General features: G+C 43.4%; 3 protein-coding genes across 7 annotated transcripts; 2 read left to right on the top strand and 1 right to left on the bottom strand.

The window, feature by feature from the left end:
* The first annotated feature begins 802 nt into the window (after nt 1–802).
* On the top strand, nt 803–4,915 carry si:ch211-207i20.2 (C2H2-type zinc finger protein). 2 transcript variants are annotated; one of them, XM_026352177.1, is made up of 5 exons: nt 803–1,226; nt 1,758–1,917; nt 2,238–2,296; nt 2,382–2,478; nt 3,140–4,914. In XM_026352177.1, the coding sequence occupies exons 1-5, from the start codon at nt 1,020–1,022 to the stop codon at nt 4,162–4,164; spliced, it is 1,548 nt and encodes a 515-aa protein (XP_026207962.1). In that variant the 5' UTR covers nt 803–1,019; the 3' UTR covers nt 4,165–4,914. The 2 variants fall into 2 exon arrangements, with proteins under 2 accessions (XP_026207962.1, XP_026207963.1); XM_026352178.1 differs by having other exon boundaries at nt 1,208–1,291; nt 3,140–4,915.
* Nucleotides 4,916–6,279: 1,364 nt separating this feature from the next.
* noc3l (NOC3-like DNA replication regulator) lies at nt 6,280–13,325 on the top strand. Its single transcript, XM_026350821.1, has 21 exons — nt 6,280–6,420; nt 7,857–8,061; nt 8,307–8,433; nt 8,541–8,695; nt 8,790–8,864; nt 9,164–9,294; nt 9,372–9,533; nt 9,621–9,714; nt 9,815–9,990; nt 10,290–10,418; nt 10,510–10,641; nt 10,960–11,040; nt 11,115–11,215; nt 11,301–11,373; nt 11,468–11,531; nt 11,659–11,730; nt 11,832–12,013; nt 12,141–12,269; nt 12,443–12,540; nt 12,678–12,762; nt 12,843–13,325. Exons 1-21 carry the CDS (start codon nt 6,412–6,414, stop codon nt 12,990–12,992), a joined length of 2,430 nt encoding a protein of 809 aa, XP_026206606.1. The 5' UTR covers nt 6,280–6,411; the 3' UTR covers nt 12,993–13,325.
* A 706-nt stretch (nt 13,326–14,031) lies between these two features.
* Nucleotides 14,032–22,433, bottom strand: LOC113156022 (interferon-induced protein with tetratricopeptide repeats 1-like). Of its 4 annotated transcripts, none has more exons than XM_026350827.1 (10): nt 22,334–22,433; nt 22,065–22,095; nt 20,592–20,771; nt 20,068–20,257; nt 19,278–19,706; nt 18,295–18,436; nt 15,198–15,321; nt 14,704–14,845; nt 14,562–14,609; nt 14,032–14,479 (listed from the first exon to the last, which is right to left on the bottom strand). In XM_026350827.1, the coding sequence occupies exons 3-10, from the start codon at nt 20,744–20,746 to the stop codon at nt 14,258–14,260; spliced, it is 1,452 nt and encodes a 483-aa protein (XP_026206612.1). In that variant the 5' UTR covers nt 20,747–20,771; nt 22,065–22,095; nt 22,334–22,433; the 3' UTR covers nt 14,032–14,257. The 4 variants fall into 4 exon arrangements, with proteins under 4 accessions (XP_026206612.1, XP_026206607.1, XP_026206608.1 ...); XM_026350822.1 differs by having other exon boundaries at nt 22,065–22,112; nt 22,334–22,427; XM_026350823.1 differs by having other exon boundaries at nt 20,592–22,095; nt 22,334–22,431.
* Nucleotides 22,434–22,892: the final 459 nt, after the last annotated feature.

Below are 22,892 nucleotides of genomic sequence, written 5' to 3'. Positions count from 1 at the left end.
TCTGCTAATGAAGTGTTATCAAGTTACAACAACAGTTATTTTTCAGGGGAAATCACCCCCAAACTTTATACTGTTTTATATATTATAAATATTCAGCTAAATCAACAACTCATTAATGCACCAGTGCTTTTATAATTATTTTAGATTCTTCTTTCTTTTCTCATCTTTTATCTACCACCATTAAGGGGCTCAGTCTGTATGACAAGGATTGAGAATTTTTCTGTACTTTTACTCAGGTAGTATTTTCAGTAAAGTGTATTTGTTTGTAGTAATCAACATTGTTGTATCCCTGCTTAATTTAATGAGAAACTAACCAGTTTTTTATGTTATTCTAGTTTTTAATTTTTTATACGTTTTTGCATCAAACTTTTTAACCTGAACCTGAGCTATTAACAATATCAGACACAGTAAAATCTCTGTGATTATGGGATGTAAAGAGAAACAGAGGACACTGCAAAGCAGGAAGTGAAGGTCACCGCACACACTACACATCCCAGAATGCACTGCAGCAAACTTTGCAGGAATGTTGTACCTTCAAGATTCAAGATTCAAAAAACTTTATGAATCTCAGAGGGAAATAGTTTTGCCTCATTACAGTTGTTCTCAACATAGACAGAATATCGCTTTATATTAAAACTGAGACTGAGTAGACATACAGTTAAGTACATAAAATAAAGGAGGTTATCAGTAATAGCATAAACATAAATGAAAGTAAGAGCAGTAACAATTGTTTTAATAGAGAGAAACACTGAAATTCTTTAAAGAAGAATTTGTTTCCTGTTCGACCCGGAAGAGAAAGACAAACACTTCCTCCAGGTTCTGACTCCACTAGTTTGTTTTTAGCCAGCTGCTGCCACGTTACTTTGCTCTCTAGTTCGGGTTTTACGGCTTTAATCTTCTAAAAACCGAACCAGGACTAACGGAGCTCCTTAGATGTTCTCCGCAGGGCGGGAAGAAGGAGGTGCCGTTAGCCGTTAGCCGTGGTTGTCCCGGGTCCGGCGGCGGCGGTTAGCGGCAGGATGAGCTCCTCCGTCGGCCTGCACACTCAGCTGGCCGCCGTCATGGAGTCTCTGGTCCACGCCGCAGTAGCGGAGCTTAAAAAGCTGGTGGAGGAAAACTCCTTTCCCCGTCTCAGCCTGCAGGTCCGGACCGGCGGCTCGGGGAGCAAGGCCGCAGAGGAGCTGCCTCTGCCGGCCAAAGTGCAGGCCGAGGGTCGGGAGAAGACGGTGAGGAGCGGGACGCTGGAGAGCTGGTCCTTGGTGGTTCTTAGAAATATGTCTTTCTCTTTGTGGTAAATTATAATTATAGTAACATTTAAAATGTAAAATGCTAGTTTGTAATTTTTCCTCTGTGGTTTAATAAGATTTAATGTCTAAATAAAATATCTGACAACAAAACATAAAATATTAAAATAAATCCAGGTTTATTACATCTGATCTAAGTAAAATGTACTCTACAGAAAAATCTCATTTTAATTAAGAAGCTGACAGTGACACTAATATTACTGCATTAAAAGTGAAAAATATAAATAATTAATATTTGCTGATATTTTGTTATTGATTGATTGATGAATCTTCATAGTTTCTTCTCAGACGAATGTGTGAATGCTCATTTTTTAGTTTGGTGTTTTCAATTCTGTTCTCTGACTTCGTATCTTCTGTGATTTTCAGAGCTTTTAAATCATAATTCATCAGAATGTTGACTGGTTATCTTCTTTAATATTGAAAATAAACTGGCCTCAATTTCTCTGGCCTCAGGTGCGGTTTGCCTCCATCATGGAGACTCTGGGCAACGAGGCTCTGGGGAAGATCATCAACATCGTGGACAAAGCCAAAATGTTGGTGGAGCTGGAGTCTGGGACAGGGGGCAAGAGACCACAGACCAGTATCCTCAACATCCTCAATACAGCACGAGTTGGTGCGAACACAGACCTATCACACTTCTAAAACTGCTGTACAATATTTTATTCAAATATAAAATATTCTTACAATTATATCATTTTATACAAAGTCACTAAGCGAAAATTAAATTTCATGATTTGATGTCATTTCATAAAGCACAAGTCAGAAATACACAGGGCTAAATAAAACCTGAAGTCCTCCAAGTTCAACTCACAACAAATAAACACAATTTAACATTCAGATTCACACGAATCCTTATAGCATTTTTCTTCCTTAAATTGACAGTTTTTGTAATGGGAGTCTTGAGTCACATTAATGACAGTTTGTTTGTTACAGAAGTTGAACACTCCTATGGAGTCCGACCCCCAAGCTCCGATAAGGATAAGTTGCCTCAGGTAAGACCCTTTATCTGCCGGCTCACATGTCCATCAGTGGTGCATTCACTGACCCCACTGATGTCTGTACAACGTGTCACTGCAGAACAGAGCAGATGAGGATGGAGTGGAAACACCGTTTGTTCTGGCAGTCACCGTTAAAGACGAACACGGGAACATCGACCTGGGAGCCATCGCCGAGAGTGAGTGTTTGATCTGTCACATCACAACCTGTTTGCTAGAACATTTACCACTTCCTCTCTCTTTTACAATAAAGCCTCCAGTATTTCTTAGCACTTAAGGCTTTTATGCTGAAGGTGTTAAGAGGAAGTGAAGTGTTGGAGCAGCTTAATGCTCTGAAGACTAAAAACAAGACAGATATATGGAATAAATATTACTAATGATTTATGTTAGTTAAAATCTCAGTATGTTTAGACTCTGTGTGAACAGCAATTTTAAGTCTTAAAGGAGCAGTCTGTCATTTTAGAGAGCTTAGCACAAAGACTGGAACCAAAGGGAAGCTGTTAGCTTAGATCAGTCAAAGTAATCTAAATGAATCAGTCAGAACTTACACAGAGCTTCACAGGTGAAACTAATTGGACAAACAAAAGATGAGCTACATGTGACCGAAGTCAATGAAATCTGAGGATAAATTCCACACGTGTGGTAACGTGTAGCCACAAACATGTATAAACAACCTCATAAAATGTTTTTAGTGAGAAAAATCCACCTTCCTATAACTGTCTGTTTTCTGATCTCTGACCCTCCTGAGGCTCTGGTCCCTGTTCTTAAGGAGGACCCTCAGAAACCTGCTGTTCTCCTTCCAAGTGTCTGTTTACCATGTTGTGTTTTCTGTCTCTGCAGGAGCTCGAGTTGAAGCAATGCAGCCGGTTCCTCTTGAGCTCCAGCAGCAGTCGACCAAAGTCTCCAGCTCCCCGGAGTTCATCCTGCAGAGCGTCACCTGGAAGTACTTCATGTGCACGGCGTGCGGGAAATCCTTCACGTCCCAGAGCAACTTGAAGTCTCACTATCGTATCCACACTGGGGAGAAGCCGTTCTCCTGCAGCGAGTGTGGCCGAGCTTTTCGCCAGCGGCAGAGCATGCAAAGCCACATGCGCACGCACACGGGCGAGCGTCCCTACGAGTGTCCACAGTGCGGGAAGTGTTTCTCCAAACAGGCACAGCTCAAAACGCACTCCATCATCCACACCGGGGAAAAGCCGTACGGCTGCGAAGTGTGCGGCCGCCGCTTTAACCTGCTGCAGAACCTGCACCGCCACGCACACACACACACCGGTAAGAAGTTGTTTGTCTGTAATGTGTGCGGGAAAGGCTTCACCCGCGCCATCACGCTGAAAACTCACCAGCTCATCCACACCGGGCAGAAACCGTTCGAGTGCGGGCAGTGCCCCAAAACCTTCCGACACGTTGTCAACCTGAAGAACCACCAGAGGATCCACAGCGGCGTGCGGCCCTTCAGCTGCGACATCTGCGGGAAGAGCTTTCGCCAATCAGTGAACCTGAAGATCCACCGCAGGATCCACACGGGCGAGCGGCCGTTCAGCTGTCAGGAGTGCGGCAAGACGTTCAGCCAGCAGAGCAGCCTGATCTCACACGGCCGCACACACTCCAAAGAGAAGCCGTTCCACTGCGACTCCTGCGACAAGAAGTTCAACAATGCCAACAGCCTGAAGCTGCACATGCGCATCCACACCGGAGAGAAACCGTATGGCTGCGACATCTGCGGCAAGACCTTTAGCCAGGGCAGCCACCTGAGGACACACAAGAGACACGTGCATGCAGGTGGCAAGCAATTCATCTGTGACAAGTGTGGGAAGAGATACTCGGACCAACGGAACCTGAAGCTGCACAAGTGCGGCTACGCATGAATGTAATGACACGGCCAACGACTGGTTCCTTCTTTAGCCAGAATGTGTGCAGGAAAATGTACAGTTTCCTCAACAGAGTTTGGTCTGTTTGAAATTTTTATATTGGAGTAAAATTACAGTTTTCGCAGTGAAGTTTGGCATATTAAGAGAAAACCAGACTTCAATTCCACAGGAGTAAAATTTACTTTCTTCATTGGAGTCTGGTGCATTCAGAGCTTTTTCAATGGAGTTTGGTCTCAGAGAGCACCAACTGCAAATTTAAATACTGCAATAAAATGTAAAGTTTCTTCAGTGAACTTTCTAAAATGTTTAGAATAAAATTTATATTTTCTTTCATGGAGTTTGGAATATTCAGCAATTTTTTTATCTGAATAAAATTGACATGGTCCTCCATTGAAGTTTGGAACAATCGGAGGAAAAGTTGTGAAATGTACACGTTTAGGTCGTATTCGTTCAAATTGTTGAACAGAAAGTCAGGCAGGTGTTGAAGTGGGCGGAGCCTCTAGTTTTAACACTACGGTACCCACAAGCCTCAGTAGCCGTTGCTATGGAGACGACTCCATCAGGAATGAGACATAATATTTTATTTGGTTGATAAATTAGTTCATAAACAAAGTTCTACAAAGATCTAAATTTGAATTCAGAGGCTCTCTGGTTGGATGGTTCTGTGAGTAGTGCTTTCTGGGACTTGTAGTTCAGTACAGTTTTATACAGTGTTATGAACAGTACCGACAGAATAAAAAATATAGAAATCATTTTTTGATGTTTAAAATGTTGTTAAAATACAGTTAAAAAAAAGTCATAATGCCTACATGTACATTTAGATTATAATTATTATTAGATTATTTACACGGTACAAGGCAGGGTAAGGAGGAAGCGGCGATCTTTCCACTACACTATCTGTGTGTTTCCATAATGATAAAGGACATAAATCAAAAATGTTGGTGTTTAGTTTTAGTTACTTATTTTATTATCTATTGAATTTACCTTCAAAGTGAAACATCTTTAACAGAAACCTTAATCTTTTATTTATCAGTTTGGAACTTGGAATAAATGTAGTAACGTCACAGCTGCAGGAGATGAATCGCTGTCTCCCGTCAGGAAGCTCCGGAGGGGACCACGGTGGGGACCACGGTGGGGACCACGCTGGGTTCACCGAGGAGCAGCAGCCAAAGCCGGGGTCGTTTGCGAGAAGAGATCCGGAAATTAGCGAGCTTTGCCTTCACAATAAAACCTGAAACATAACTGTACCGGGTAAATTAGACCTACCTTCAAAGTAAAATCCAAATACTGTTTTTAAACCATTAATAGCAGAACAATGTATTATCTTCTATAGACAGGATACTAATGCTAATTAACTAATACATAAAAATCCGATAGCTCCGAGAAAGATGTGAAGGTGTCACGTGAGCTCTACATCATTCTGGCTCACAGAAGGGGGATTTGACCTCTGACCTCCACGAGGTCAGCTCAGAGGGCGAGGCCTTCACAGCGGAGTCGATCCCCCACACCACTGCTCCTTATTCCAGGAACAAGCTATGATTCAATAACCTGCCAAACTGCGAGCAAGGTAACTTGTTTAGGAAATCTGTCCTAGTACACAACATACACAGCACTGCCATCTAGTGGTCCGGGGTATAACAACACAAAATGAACCTCAGAATTTGAGTGAAGCAGCTGAACTCATCGATGGCTCGTTTTTTATAATAATTAAATTTTAAATCTCTGAACTCGTTTTTTATCCAGGGTTTTAGTCTGCTTTTTAAAAACTGAACTGTTTTATTCAAATCTTTCTGCGTCTTACTCTTACTTACTTTGGAAAGATCCTGCATCATTTGGTATCATAAGAACAATTCAACATCTTATTTCCATCATAAAAAACACATTTTAATAATTAAATCGTTTGTGAAAATTTTTAAATTTAAATTTTAAATTAATGAGTTCATTTTCATTAACACACGTTCACTTTTATACTACAGTAACTCAGAGTACCGATGTTTTTAGTTACTCTCCGGTGAAGTTCAGTGCTGTTCAGGTTCTTTCGTCCTCCTGCCGCTGGTGTCGCTGTGGTTTCCCACATGAGGTCAACTGGTTACCGTTTCCGGGTCACCGGTCTGAACCCGCCTCTCTCAGCAACACGCGTGTTGAAACAAATGCTGCTTCTCCACCAAAACACACCGACACAGTCCATCACAGTGGCCGAGCAGGTTTGATCAAACGTCGGGTTGAAGCTGCGGTCGTACCGACATGGGTCCGGTAAGTCCACACCGGAGAGTTGAAAAGAGGAGAAACTGGACTTCATCACACTTACATGAACGTTCCGAGCCGAGCCGGTTCGTGTTCAGACCAAGCTGCGGTTCTAGTTATGGAAAACTGGGTACCACCTAGAGCCAGACTCCATAAAGAAATCTGCGAATTTAACGTTTCCAAACGCGCGTTTAGCGTTAAATTCAATAGCAGAGCACTTTGAAAAGACCGGAAACTGAAAATAATTATCTGTTTTTCTATTAAATGAACCCCAGAGAAGAATTTCGTGATTTAGAACTTTATCAAATTGCCTGTTACGGGACTACATAGAGAAATCCGTGAATTTGAAGTTTCATTAATATTTCATGAATTATTTTTAATCGGAGAGCATTATGCTTTTTAATTTAACATTTTACTGAATTTCAAAGTGTAGTCTGTTTACCCAGATCTCCATGCTAACACTGATGAAAGTGCTATTTAATAAAACCCACAGTACAACTAGAAGCTGGGCTTTCTATATGAAGCTTTGCCAGACTCCATAGAGAAATCAGCTAATTTAATTTTCCGTGTATTCCTGTAACATACACTGATAAGTCCAACCTGCAACACCCTTACACAAAGAGAAACAGAAAATGATCATTGTTCTGTAAATGCTCAGTTTAAGTCTTAACATTCCACAGCCAGAATCCATAGAGAAATGTGGAAATTTAAAGTTTTCATGTTTACAGGTGAAACTACTTATTTGTCATGCTGAACATAGTACAGTGGCAAGTCAAGTCGAGAAGCTTTATTGTCATTCCAACCACATATAGCTGAAGCAGTACATAGTAAAATGAGACAACGTTTCTCCAGAACCATGGTGCTACATAAGATGGTAACAAGACAGAACATGGGGCTGAGGACTGCTAAGTTGTCCTAGCCACATAAAGTGCATCCTGTGCAACCTAGTGCAAACAGAGCAAGAACACAGAGCAAGGTTCACATACTTTTTCCACCATGCACTGTGAATGTTTACATGTTATGTAAAAAAAAAAAAAAACATGAAAACATATAATGTTTGTGTACTATTATTTTCAGCAGACTGTGTTTTTGTATTGTTGTGAGTTAGATGAAGATCAGAGCACATTTTATGACCAATTAATGAAGAAAACAATGAAATTTCCAAAAGGTTCATAAAGTTTTTCTTGCCACTGTATAAAGATATCCGAGCTGTACGTACAAATAATGAATGGAGGTGTATAATCCAACATCTTGTCTAAAGGTTACTTCTTTTGGATTCATTTATTATTCATTCATCGTCATAAATTACAGAGAAAGTGTTTCAGGTTGTTTTTAGTCTCTGGCTTCCAGCGTTTGTGTGAACTGTTGATAAAACACGTCATTAACCTTGTGCAGCGACCTTTGACTGACCTGTGGGAACCTCTCTTTCTCTTCACTCATTGCAGCCACGGTCAAAGAAGCGCCGGCCAACGTTCCGCCGCCTGCTGAAGACGAGCGGCGTCAAGCTGGAGAACAAACTGAAGAACCGTCAGCTAAAGCAGCAGAACGTCGCCAAGAAGCAGCGCAAAGAGCAGAAGAAGCTGAGACAGGCGGTGAAGGATGCTGTCATCAGGACGCCACGTCCACTTGAGACGTACAGGAGGAGACCAGGTGAGAGTACGATGGTGGAAAGTTTCCATCTTTAAAGAAACAACGAGCTCTTGCTGTGTGCGTACTCAGGTTCATGTTTGATGCAGGAGAATAATTTAAAATGACTTTCAGTTTTTTAAAGCTCGCTTTCTTCCCTCCGTTAGAAGTGTAGTGGATGTAGTGAGGATTCTTCCACAACTTAAAGGGTCACTCACCTGCACAACATTTCAAATCTGCTGCTCACAGTTTCTCACCTGTCCCCGCAGATGAAGAGGAGGGTGAGGAGGAGTTCCTGGAGACTCTGCCGACGGACATGATGGAGGACGGCGACCTGCAGCAGATGACGGCCATGGCCCGGCAGGCATCCTTCATCACCAGAGACCTGTCGTCATGGTAATGCCAACACAAACACGCCTTGAATTGTTTTTGTGGTGGATTGAGGTGAGATGTAGACAGGCTATGACTGAGGTGTGTTTGTTCTGTGTGCCGGGACGTCCCAGTGGGCCGGTGCACGGAGGTAAGAAGCGCACCTCGGACGTGGTTCGGAGTTACGAGAAGGTTCCCAGGAAGATGGCGAGGACGGAGGAGAAGGAGGTCATCCACCTGCTGCCTATCAAGGACAGGACGGGGGTCATCCCACAGAGCGTAGAGAGAGGTCAAATTAATATCAATGAATCGATTAATTAATGATCGAGTGATCGGTTCACTGACTGTAGAGTAAACGTCACTTCTGCTGCTTCTGTTTGAAGTCGTCAATAAGCCGTCGGAGGACGAAGAAGAGGAGGACGAGGGTCCTGCCGACGAGCCGGAGGAGGTGGAGAACGGTAAGAACAGAACCTTCAGACCAGCTGCTCAGTGATGGACAAATGTCCAACGTTCGACTGTTGTTCTGACTGTAAATCTGCACTCACCAGGTTGTTCATAACCTTGGACCTCCACTGAAGGTGGTGTGTTTCATGGGTTAGAGTTGAGATTAGTTTCAGCTGAACTTGACTCCAGAACTGTTGGTTTCAGCTGTTGCCGGTTTTGGTTGTTTTGGTTTTTCCACTCTGGATTTGTTGGTTTTGGGACTTGTTGGACTTGTTGTGGTGTTGATGTGGTTGTAATGTGTCCTCTTGTGCAGAGGGGGAGCCATGGAGTCTTGCTGGGCTGTCAGCGGCAGAGAGAGAGCAGCTTCGTGCACAGAAGATAAACCAGATGAAGCTGCGCATCGCCAGCCTGGGATCAGCCATCATCTCGGACCCTGTCCATAATGTAAGTCTGGATTCTGGTCCAGGATCAGATGCACTGTTTAAAGGTCCAGTCTGTGTAATTTGACTGTGTATGATCAGATTAAGAGGCTAAAGGAGCTCCGTGGGATGCTGATGGAGTCGGACCCCTGTGTGGCCGTGACCATCAGGAAGCTGGTGATGGTTTCTCTGATGGAGATCTTTAAAGATGTCGCCCCCACCTACAGAATACGACCTCTGACCCCTGCAGAGAAAGCCGTCAAGGTACACTGCACAATTTATATGGGATGTACCAAAGTTTGACTGAGAAGTTTCAGACCTGCCTGTTCTTATTGTTGGTTTGTCCTGCAGGTGAAGAAGGAAACTCAGCAGCTCCGAGAGTTCGAAGAAGGTTTGGTGAGTCAGTACAAGTTCTACCTGGAGGATCTGGAGCAGACCATCAAAGGTACAAAACCACAGCGACACTCAACGACACACAGCACGTCTGAACAGATGGTTTCAGTTTCACTGCTCCTCCCGGATCTTACGCATTATCTTATCTTCAGACTGGAAGCAGAAGAAGAAGAAGCGCAGTCAGGCCGTGGGTTTCCAGTCGTACCGTAGCTTGGCTGAAGTTTCCGCCCGTTGCCTGTGTGAGTTGCTGCTCGCTCTGCCTCACTTCAACTTCCACAACAACATCATTGTTGCTCTTGTGCCTCTGATGAACGACCCCGTGAAGAAGGTGAGAGAGTCTGTGATTGATCAGGTACATCACCCGCCTGTCACAGGTGTCGGGAATGTGCTGTGATGCGTTCAGGTGTCTGTTACAGGTGTCGGGAATGTGCTGTGATGCGTTCAGGTGTCTGTTACAGGTGTCGGGAATGTGCTGTGATGCGTTCAGGTGTCTGTTACAGGTGTCGGGAATGTGCTGTGATGCGTTCAGGTGTCTGTTACAGGTGTTGGGGAATGTGCTGTGATGCATTCAGGTGTCTGTTACAGGTGTCGGGAATGTGCTGTGATGCATTCAGGTGTCTGTTACAGGTGTCGGGAATGTGCTGTGATGCGTTCAAAAAGCTCTTTCACCAGGACAAACTGGGTGAGGCTTCGTTGGCCACCGTTCGCGTCATCTCTGGTCTTGTCAAGAGCCTCAACTACAACGTCAGACCTGAGGTAACGAGTCAAACCTTTACTTTAACAAAACCTTACTTGAACACCTCTTTCCCGTCATGGATTATTGAGATGTAGCCCCTCCACCCCACAGCTGCTGAGGACGCTGCTGAGTCTGAGGATTAAGGAGGTGGAGATGAAGAAGGACATAGAGGACACGGCACCAAAGAAGAAGTTCATGAACAACAAAGAGAAGAAGAAGCAGCTGTCGAGGATGCAGAGGAAGGTTTGTTTGTTTGATGAAATTATAATATCTCATCAAAATTCAGCATCATGGTGGAATCTCTGCTGGAACATAGTACACAGTCTGATCCTGAAGTTTGACTTTAAGATTTAGAAATAGAACAAATTTCAGACTCTTGTGTGCGGCTTTGACCATGTAAACGTCTTTTATGGTGAAGAAGGTCGTTGTCTCCAAACCACGTCTCAGGCTGGTAAACTTGGCGTTTGGAGACTTTAGAGACCACTCGTCCACTGACAGAGTTTCAGGCCTTAGTGTGACGTTCTGTTATTGAGCGGTCGATTGTGATCTATGTGTGTCCAGTGGAAGAAGGCGGAGGAGAAGCTGGATAAGGAGCTGCTGGAGGCTGAAGCTTCAGAGAGCAAAGAGAAGAAGATCAAGCTGGTGAGTTGAAAGCTGATCAAACATTGCAGCACAGTAATCACTGAGATTAAACTCTTCCTCCTCCTCTTCCTCAGCACACAGAGACTCTGAACATCGTCTTCCTCATCTACTTCAGGATTCTAAAGAAGGCTCAGAAGTCTGTTCTTCTTCCTGCTGTTCTCGAGGGACTGGCCAAGTACGACACACGCTAAGTACCGTAGTTTTCTGGAGTAGTACTTTAGTAGTATTGTAATGCTCACTCTGATGTCACTTCCTATCAGTTTTTCTCATCTGATCAACCTGGAGTTCTTCGACGACCTGCTGAATGTGCTGCAAAGCCTCATCCAATCAGGAGTGAGTATTTCAGTATTCCAATCAGTGCAGCTTCATAAACTGATCGATTGATTATTGACTGGTCATATTGATCATGCTGCTGTGACCTCTCCAGGATTTGACCAATCGGGAGACTCTCCACTGCATCCAGGCTGTCTTCACCATCCTATCAGGACAAGGTCAGGGACAGGGCAGATCATGAAATCAACAACATTTTATTTTGAAAGGATGCATGAATATCCTGACCACTGTTAAACTGACATGAATCAATAAGCTTCTTTATGTTGATCTTTGTTTGTGCATCAGGTGACGTCTTGAACATCGACCCTCTCAACTTTTACTCTCAGCTCTACAGGATGCTGCCGCGGCTGCACGCAGGTCAGAGACCGCTGGACGTCACTTGAGCAGTATTTTAGTAGGAAGAGCAGTTTTTACTTTGAGAATGGAAACGTTAATGACTCTTATCCTGTCTGAGACAGGGGCACCCAATGATGACATCATCATCGTTCTGCGGTGTCTGGATGCCATGCTGACCCGCCGCAGGAAGCAGGTGACCCTGCAGAGGGCGATGGCGTTTGTCAAACGACTGAGCACGCTCAGTCTTCATGTGCTGCCCAACGCCAGCGTGGGAATCCTCGCCGCCAACAGAGCTGCTGTGCACGTGAGTCCGACAGTGTGACTGCTGCAAAACCTGGTTCAGGCTTCATGTGGTTCAGCTGCTGACTGAACCTCAGATAGATCAGTAAACTAACCGGCTCCTGTTTGTTTATCACACTTGTTCGTGTCAGTCGTTCCCCAAGTGTGACTTCCTGCTGGACAACGAGGTTCAGGGCAGCGGGTTCTACCTGCCGGAGCTCGAGGAACCTGAACACTGCAACGCTCAGAACACAGCTCTGTGGGAGCTACACACACTGCAGGTACACACACACACACACACACACACACACACACTCTCTCTCTCTCTCTCTCTCTCTCTCTCTCTCTCTCTCTCTCTCTCTCTCTCTCTCTCCTCTCTCTCTCTCTCTCTCTCTCTCCTCTCTCTCTCTCTCTCTCACACGTTGTCTTACTCTCTCTCTCACTCTCTCTATAGAGACATTACCATCCGGTGGTGCGGCAGTTTGCGGTCCACCTGAGTCGTGGAGCTCCCAGTGAAGGATCAGCAGCTCTTGGTGTGAAGCTGAGCCGCAGGTAGAACCAACAGAACCGTAAAGTTTCCTCCACTGACAAATGATTTGACGGCGTCTTTATTTGTCCCGTGTAGAACAGTTATGACCGAATGAATCTGATGTCAAACTGGTTTGTGTCTTTGTTGATGCCTTGTGCAGGTCTCCAGTGGAGCTGTTTGGTGATTACAGTGTTAAAGACATGAACTTTAACCCTCCAGTAGCACCGCCCGCCACGAAGAAGAAGGTACAAGAATCAAACGCACCTTCACATGTTCTGTCTCCAATCAGCTGATTTCTGAGTTTTTAATCTTGATTTGTCCACAGGATCGATTCACCGTCGGAGCAACGCTGCTTGACGCTGAACTGCAGAGTCGAGTGCAGAGTGTGCTTACCTCATGCGAGGAGGCGGACCTGGACTTCACCACAGTGGCACAGCACACGCACACAAACATCGGGACTTTGCCTTCAAAATAAAAGCCCACACAATATTTCTGCCTTATAAGACGATGACTGTGTCAAATTTGTCTCTTGATGCCAGGGACTGAGCTGGAGCACGGTCTCTACAAGTGTTGATCAAGTAGAGATTATACCAGGTGATACTGGCTTAATGCTAATGTTCCGTCTCTCTGGGTCGAAAAGCAGTGGTCATGATGCCTAGTTCCTGGCTTCCCAAACTTCTCTCTTTAATCTAAAAAGTTTTTATAAGTCGCTTTGAAGCAGAGACAATTTTACTTTCTGATTGTTATTGAAGATATAAAACGATGCAGTATTTTATAAAAACACCAACAAGAAATGTCTGAAAATGAATACTGTATTTGTAACGTGTTTTTTTTCCATTGATCCTGTCCCATATCAAACACACAAGAAGCTTTAGTTACTCAAATTGTTCCACATGTTTTCAACCATAATTAATATGAGTGAAATATTACTGATCCGAGCCACTCCAGAAATGCTCCTGCCAGCAATACAGTCACATTTACATTTTACTGATCAAATCCTATTATGTTGTTCATGCTAAAGAATATTGGACCTAGATCCTATAGTACAGTGGTCCCCAACCCCCAGGATGCGGACCAGCACTGTTCCATGGGTCAATTGATACCGGGCCGCACATGTCTGATCTACACATCTACCTTCTTAAAGGGGCAGCTCCAGTCGGTAACACATCACATATTACCGCTAACTGAAACCCCCAAGCTAACAAAATGAACAAAAAACAAACATCTTTGGAAAGTTTCTTTGCGCAGGGTAAAGAGCCAGTCAGGAGCCAGAAGAAGAGCCTATGACTTCACAGAAAAAGAAAGCTGCATTTCACAGACAGTGCCAGGATTCCTACTGTAAATATGGATTTATTGCGACAGGTTGATCCCACGCATCAAGCCAGCTCTGCAGAATATGCGGCGACCGGCTCTCTAATGAGACAACAAAGCCTTTAAAACTGCTTCCCCACTTCATTTTGATCGGCAAAAATCTAATTTTGATCAGAAAACCCCTATATATTTAGAAATACCAGTTTTATTCTGGTCGTATCATTTTATTTTGTTGTATTTATCCATTACACCTTAAAGGCTGGTTCGTGAAAATATTGTCTGACATTAAACTGGTCCGTGGCACAAAAAATGTTGGGGACTGCTGGTGTAGAACATGCGTATCGTTAGTAAGACCAGGACTCTAATCGAACCACATGCTGGAGAATAAAGTGTTCCCGCTGTGGCCTCTAAAACCAAATGGGCTTTCACTCAGGATCCTCGATGATCATCGTAAAGCTTCAGCTCCTGAAGCAGCTCACCCAGAGCCGACAGATATCCATCATTGTTCGTGTCGTTTTCCAGAGCGTTCTCATAATTTTCCACTGCTCTCTTCAGCTCCCCCTTAGCTTTAGCCACTGCTCCCAGGATGCCATGGGCCGCAGCATCTCTGTGGTTGTCTTGAAGTCGTTGGCCTGCAATCAGCTCCAGTTTCTACAGGGAAAGAACTCCGGATTATTGATAATGGTTAAGTTGACCTGATGAAACGGGCATAAAAAATGAGAAGCTGACAGACCCTCATGCAGCGTTTCCCCTCTGATGTGGTGGCACTGATCTGCAGACCCTGTTAAACAGTAGAATTCTCTTTATAATATTTTCACTAGTCATATTGTCAGTGAGCAGAGCAGGTCATGTCCTGAGAACTGAGTCAGCTATACCTTGGTGTAGTAGGTGACGGCCCGGTCTCTCTGGAGAATGTGATAGTGGCAGAACTCAGCACAGCACCGATAGATAAACTGACGGATGTTGTCAGGCTCTTGCTCTACCTTCTCCAACACCTCCGTAAACATCTCCCGAGCTCTGCACAGGGGCACAGATTGGATTTGTTGTCACTAACACCCAGAAGGTGAATCAATGGCCTAAAGGTTTGAAGTTTACATTTAGAGAAGACATGCTACAGTCATGTAGCATGTCACAAAACCTGACATGCTCCACTCACAAAACGTGAGTTTTTTGTGAGTGGAGCCCCATCATCCACTCACAAAACCTGTGTGAGTGGATGATGGGGCTCAGGGATATGATATAGATAGATAAATAGATGATATATCACTATATCAGTACTTGTAAGTTTGTTTTGAAATGTTTGTGATCAGACAGATATCAGTTAAGCCGCTTTTCAAAAAAAAAAAATCAGCACATACAGCTTCAGTACCTTCCTATGTCATATTCCTCGGCGTACCCCAGGACCAGCATAGCCTTGGTGTGGTTTAAGGTGCTCTTCAACCTGAGTGCTTCCTCTAGGTGCGAGATACAGAGACGCCTCCAATGCTGCACCTCTAGACAGGAGGAGTATCACGTGTTATCAGTGTGGAGCAAGTTATTTGAAAACAAACCAGTTCCTCATTACTCAATGAACGACCACAGAGCCGCAAACAACATCATACAACATAAAAAACAACACTCCAAACTGATTTCTTATGATATACTACATGTCAGTACCATGTAAAATATAAAATATACTGTTCTATACAGTAGAGTATAGTAACGCAGTGTCACAGACATGCATAATATGTACATACTCAATATAAGATATTCATTATGTTTTGGAGGGACATTGCTGTTCACTGAAGATGTTGGAATTTCTGCATGTACTTGATGCTATGTTCACCTCAATGTGATAAACAGCATACCTTTATTGGGAGCAAAAGTATTGGAACAGATAGTTGTAAAGTAAAGTACAAATTTATATTTGGTTTCAAATCCCAGTAACTGTATCAATCCCGTGAATCACTGACCCCAAACTGTTGGTTTCATGTTTTGATTTACTTTCCCAGACTCTTGCTGCAGCCTCCTTCAGGTGTTGTTTGTTTTGGGGATTTCTTCCTTTAATTCCTTCAGCAGGTGAATCACATGTTCAGTGGGGATAAGGTCTGGTGACTGACTTGTTCAGCCAAAAGAGGAGATAAAAGCCACTGACATCAAGACAAAAAGGCACTTTACATTTCATGGAGGGTTTCACCCCGAATCCAGCACCCCAAGACTATATGCTAAGTGGGAGGAAGAAGGCCGAGGACTAGTGAGCCACTATCAAGGAGGAAACAACAGAGGTCCATGATTACATCAGGAACATGGCCTCAGCTGATGACATGCTTAGTAAAGACTGCACCCCCGGCTGATATTGAGAATTTCCTACTAGTGACTGTAAGATAGCAGAGAGGCTCTAAGTACAGGATCAGGCTAGGGTCAACCACACCGAGGTGCAGGCCACAGTGGTTCCCTTGGTAATCAAAACACTGGGAGAGTGTCTGCAGTAGACCTCTGTCCAGACGAGAGCAGTCCTAGGAACAGCTAAGATACTGGGGGAGCAGGGAGTTTTGTTTTTTTACTTTTTACTTTTTTATGATAGACACAGCACAGAGACACTAAACCTAGCAGCACAGGAGCAGGCTCTGAGTACAAGATCAATAGAGGCTGGGATCTACCCTGGGATGCCCCTGAAACAATCCAGCACATAACAGCAGGATGCAAGATGCTGGCAGGCAGGGCGTACATGGAACGCCATAACCAAGTGGCCGGCATAGTGTACAGGAACCCTCTCAAGCCCACCCCCATCCCCTCGTACATGGTATATGCAGTATAAATAACAAAATACAATAATCTTTGTCGCGCACACACACAAAGCATCTAAGGTTCCAGCATCAATTGTTGTACCGGTGCCCAAACTTTGTTAGTTTAGTTTGGTTTCAACCTTAATCTCGTTCTAATCTTCTCCATCATATTTACATTCTTTACTCTTTATTTCCATTGTGAAACTGGGAGGCTGCAGCCTTAGCCAAGCAGTCCCATAGTATATGTGTGAGATCTCCCACTATCCCACAGTCTCTCCAGCACAGATCAGATGCTCTGCATTATTAATATCCATCATAATAATAACTAGAGTTCTATCACATTTTTACTTTCCAAACAACTGTTGGTCTACTTGTCAATCTATGTCTATCTAAGGTTTCATCCCACTCTTCAGCTTCTCTAATAACAGTTGCTTCTAGTTCCCATTTTCCTTTGACCTCCATATTATTTTCTATATAATCATGTTGTAGTGATTAGTACATTTTTCTTTGTTTCTGTAAATAACACACAGCTCCTCCAGCTGATGGTTTTTTGCATAAATTATCCCATTCTTATGCGTCTTAAGATTCAATTGTTCACTCAATTGTAGATATTTATAAAAATCATGTCAAACTCTTGTTTAAGTTGCTCAAACGACTTTAGAACTTCACCTCTGAAGAGTTGTGCTATGTATATTAACCTCTCAGTCGTTAGGGTTAGTTACCATCTTAGTTGATGGTATAAAATCTGGATTTTGTGGCCCTACACAGACTCCGATTTGGTGTTTTTTCTTTAAATTAATGTCCATATTTCCATTGTTCCAACAATGCATTCATTATTAATCTTATACCTTTTCTATTTGTTCCAGTCACACAATGCAGTGATTCAAGTGGTGTTTTTGGACACACACTTTGCTCCACCATAGACGGTGGCCCTAATTTGGGCAAAATCAACCCCCTATTTTTGGGGCTTATATTTAAGTCTTGCCTTCTTATTCTGCCATAAAAACTTAATATATTTTTGTCAAGCCTTTTAAAAGTTGCACTAGGAATCATAATAAGCAAAGACTGGAAAAGAAACAATAGCCTTGGCAAGATATTCATGGTTATTGTTTCTATTCTCCCTTTTAAAGTCAAAGGTAAAATCTCCCACCTCTCCAAGTTCAACCTAACCTCGCCTATTAACTTTCCATAATTTGCCTCATATAGATAGTAAAATCTTTGCTGCTTGTTGTTGTCTTATTGCCTGCTGTTCTTTTCTCTCTTCTCTTTCCACTCACCCCAACCGGTCGAGGCAGATGGCCGCCCACTATGAGCCTGGTTCTGCTGGAGGTTTCTTCCTCTAAAGGGAGTTTTTCCTCTCCACTGTTGCCTAAAGCTTGCTCAAATGGGATTGTTGGGTTTTCTATATCATTTTTTGTATAATTATTCTCTGTAAGGCCTTAAATACTGTAAAGTGCCTTGAGATAACTTCTGTTGTGAATTGGCGCTATACAAATAAAACTGAATTGAATTGAAAACCGGTATTGTACGGACTACTCACATATGTCAACAAGTCATCTGCTAATAATAATAAGTCCTCACGCTTACCCTGCCTGTACCTTGTACCTCACTTGTTAGTGGCTTTAGATAAAAGCTTCTGAAAAATGACTAAATGTAAATGTTTATGATCTATCCTAGTAGAGTATAGTACAGTGTGTATACCTCTTTCAGGTTTTGGTCGTAGCTTTAACAGTTTGTCCTTCTTCTCCTTGTAGCAAAGAGCCAGCTGATGGTGGATGAAAGCTGACTGGCTGTTCTTCTCCAGTATGGTCTTCAGCAGACGAATTGAGGTATCCAGATGATCCTAGAACAGGATTTCTAAAGTTAATTGACACATAAAAACATGAAACCTGCAGACCTGGTGCTCTGTTGTGTGACTGCCTGGTGTCTTTTCATTCCATTTCCTGCCCTCGACCTCCAGACGTTTTACAGTGAACATTGTGAGACTGAGAGTATAGAACTATCAGAGAGCATCATCATTGTATTCATGGTATATTGGGTTCAGTAAATGTCGTCCTTTGTCAGGACTATTTCTTCGGTGAAAGATACTTTTGTTTGTTGCTTTGAACTTGGTTCCCCCTGAGTTACACTATTACATATTTGTGTCACTCTTTCAGTTATTTCGTAATGATAAATTATTTCACTTTATTGAAGTTTGGGATTTCTGACTTTGGTTCAGAGACTGGGGTGAGCGGCCTTTTTAAAATCTAACCCTGTTAGACAGTACGTTCAACAGAGTGTAGCTGGCTTTTTCAGTAACACAGCTTTTTATTTAAATTGTGATGTAAGGAGCAATCACCAGACCTGCTTGACACTGACAGAACCAACTCAGTACTTATGCAAAATGTGACCTTCTGCTGAGCTGAAGAGTTGTAGGACTCTGCTCTGTGATGGTTAGTAACCATGTCCTCACTCACTCTGCTGCTTCATCTTTACCATTAGTGTAGATCAGATGTTTTGCCAAAATGGAAACCCTGCCTTATTGTAACAGTTCCGGATCCAAGTAAGACCAATTAGAAAAGACTATGTCCAACCTGGTTTCATGAACCTTCATTCCAGCTTCACATTTGTTGTGATAAATGTGAAACATATTTTGTAGTTCTCCTTTTTCCCATCGAATCTAAGAAGACAGTGTTTGCAGATACCTGCTTGCGAAGATATTTGGCTACATAGCGAATCACTTGAGAATCATCAGGTCCAATCTCCAGCGCTCTCTCCACCAGACCTTCGGCCTCTTGGGGTTTCTGATAGTACAACAGCATCAGAGCCAGCATGGACAGCAGGATGGCATCGTCAGGGTTGATCTCCAAGGCTAGGCGAAGCTGTTTGGTGGCTGGTGACTCCTCAGTAATTGTTTGTGTCTGTTGGCTGATGGAAAGTACCTCTTCTGTGCGATAGAGGGCGATAGCATAGCCTTTGTTCCATTCGTATTTGTCAGGCTGCAGCTCCAGGGCTCTGCGGAAACAGTCGATGGCTTTGCTGTAATAGGACTTGGACAACTTGAGGTAGGTCCAGGCCTTTTCTCCATACACCTCTGGGTGGAGGTCAGTGGAGGAATCAACCGGATACTTCACCTGCAGAGAGCAACATGACATAGTTTAAAAGAAAAAAAGTCCCTTTCAGCCTTGTGGTTTTTGTCTTCACTGTTAGTGGTGCTTGAAGCTGGGAACAGCTGTTGATGCCATATCTTGAGTTGATGAGTTAATTTTATCTTGAGAAACCAAAATCCATTTTCTCAACGGTTCACATCTGTCTTTTGTAGCCTCTGCTGCTCTTTTAGCACCTTTCAGATGAGAAGTGGAAAGCTATTTGCTAATAACCAATACAGAAACATCAACATCAACCAGGTAGAAAACTGAACGGGATGGTTCAGGGGAGACAAGTGGGTTTCCCCCTGTTGTTTTGCCCAACTTAGCTAAACAAATCTGTACAGACCAGAATATCCTGGACCCTCTTGTAGTAGCTCTGTGACTGTGTGTAGAGTCCTCTGTGGTATTTCAGCCAGGCCAGGTCTCCGTACGTCACGATGAGGCGAAGCTCACTGTCCTCACCGTAACACTCTATGGTCTTCTGCTCTGATTGGCTGAGAAGTGTCTCCGCCTTCTTTGGCCAACCCTGAAGATACCTAAGGACAGGTTAGAAAGACATGAGTCTGACTGTTTGCTGGTTTGCTGGAAATGCTTGTCCAAAAGTGGCATGGCAATATTCTTTATATATGCTGCTTCTACTATTTTATTATTATGTGCTAGTTTCTGCGTTTAGTCATTAGATAACTGAATCTCGACATCTCGACAACCAGCTGCACCATGCGTCAAATCCCCAGAACAACAGCAGCTGCTTGCTGGATCAACAAGTATTTGTACATGGACATCCTTCTTAGAAAAACATCAATAGTGTCTCGCAGAAATGTCTATCTGCTGTTTTTCTGCATTTGAGCTCAACAGCGCAGCCTCCTGTACCTCACATAAGCCAGGAACCTGTAGTAGTGGGCCACAGTCCCCGGCTCTCCTAGCTCCACGTCTATATCGTGCTGCAGCTGCTTGCTGAGGTCATCCAGCTTCAAGTCTTCCTTCTTCAGTTCCCAAGTGAAGCGACTCTGCAGCTGCTGCAGCATGGAGAGCAGATCTTTGCCTGTATCACTGCAACAAAAACACAAATTACACCAATCGCACATCTGCATGTTCCCTTATTTCCTTTCACTTACTACAGCGTGCATGAGTTGTCCATGATTCATTCCAGACAAATATTTCAGTGTTCTGAGGTTTTTCTGATTATTTATTTTGCAGGATTATAAGACTTAGACACGATTTATTCTAGAAGCTAGATGCAAGGCAAGAAAACTGGCTGGAGAGCAGTATGCAAACTGTCAATCTGGCAGAGCCCTGGCAACTGAGGCAGGTTTAAATAGCAGCAGAGGGGCACAGGTGAAACCAGTAATGGTGACTGTGTGAAGCTGGGGACTGGAAAATGGAGGGAGACACAAAAAACATCAAAATAATATAAGATAAGATAAGAAAACCTTTATTTGTCCCACAATGGGAAAATTGCATTGTTGCAAAAGCAAAGTACAAGTACACAACTGAGTCCCATGAGTAGCAAAGATGTAGGAGAAATAAGAAATTAAAGTGGTATAAATATGTCCCAATGGGTATGTACAGTATATGGATATCAATGGATCAATAAACAAATACAGTAGTGACTACTGTATATCACGATTACAGCAGATGGAAGCCAAATGTACAGTGTTAGTGTTCGTGGTAGAGTCTGACTGCAGCAGGAAGAAAAGATGTGGGCATGTCTCCCTCACACAGCGAGGGTGGATCAGCCTGTCACTGAGCTGCTCTCCAGGGCAGACAGGGTGTCCTGCAGGGGGTGAGACTCGTGGTCCAGCATAGATGCTAGTTTAGCCTGGACCCTTCTGGCCCCCCCCCCTTTCTTACTGAGTCCAGAGGACAACCCAGGACAGAGCTGGAGTTCACGGGACAGGAATTACAAAACTCTGATCTTGACAGGAACTCTGTAGCTAACTTTGCTTTGCATGGAAGTCTCATCATTAACATGCACAAAGTGGAATCTATCTGATAGATATGATTTAAACCAGCCGGGTGCTGATCCTTTAACCCCGATCACATGTTCCAGTCTATGGTCCAACTGTCTCTGACTCTGCATGAGAAATTCAGGAAGTAATTTTTTTACAGACAACTGTTTAAATCTCACAGGTTTCTTGCTGTTTGCGATTTGGAAACGTTTTATCAGGCTCCCAGTGTCCCAGGGAGTCACCAGAGTGATGCTGACTTGTGACTCATTCTTATCAACCCATCTAGTCTCTCATTCAGATTTGGCAGCTACTAAAATGACAGTGTTCAGAATGATTTGATCAAAATTCCCTCCAGTAGAACTTGCTTCCCCAGCCAGCGGTTTATTAAACATACTTGTTCAGACCTGCAGGGACTCCGTCCTGTGCTGCAGAAGAAACACACCTGTGAAGTGGGAGAAAACTGTACACTCATGTATGTTTTGTCAGTTTAGTCTAGAAACAGAAGAATCATTTTCACATAGACAAATAGAGACACAGGAGGAGGATTTGTCTTTCAAACTTCAACCTGTCAAAACAAACTTTCATTCTGACATCTGAACAACTTAAAAACAGCTGCCAAAGCATTTTGCAAAAGAAATTAAGAAAAGTCAGGAATAATCTCACGTCATGTTAGGATCCTCAGGCTCTGAGCTTGAAATGATCTTCCTGTTGTGTCTGTGAGGAGCAGTGAAGTGATGAGAAGGAGTGAAACCAAATATAAAGTCAGAGACAGAGACGGAAAACAAGTGATGATGCCTTCAGGAACACATCAGGTTTCAGGTTCTTCTGTCTGCTCAGAGATTCCACAACAACTTTTACGAACATTTAATGGTTAATTTAGGTCTGCTCAGGGTACGTTAGGTGACAAACTGCATGCGTGGTGGTAAAGACAACAGCAGCCTCTGGCATCAATATTCCTGCTCACTTCAGTTGTTAGCTAAGGACCCGAATGACACCACTGTGTCACTACTTTCCTTTTTCTTACTGTGAAAGTTGTTGAGTTGAGTTCCCACAGTACATGAAAGCAGCATCACTCCCCGCCTTCTCTGTAGGTTTCACTCACTCGGCGTCTCCACTTGACTCTCTGTTTGTCCAGTCTCTTAACTCTTTTCATCACAACACAAACATGGAGTTAAACAGCAGCAGGTGACTGTAACACACACGATTAAAGCATTGTGAGAAA

This window comes from Anabas testudineus, chromosome 19 (assembly GCF_900324465.2).
Source record: "Anabas testudineus chromosome 19, fAnaTes1.2, whole genome shotgun sequence".
In the NCBI taxonomy this organism is placed as follows: domain Eukaryota; kingdom Metazoa; phylum Chordata; class Actinopteri; order Anabantiformes; family Anabantidae; genus Anabas; species Anabas testudineus.
The sequence above is the reverse complement of the archived record's forward strand: the minus strand, read 5'-3'. Positions and strand labels throughout refer to the sequence as shown.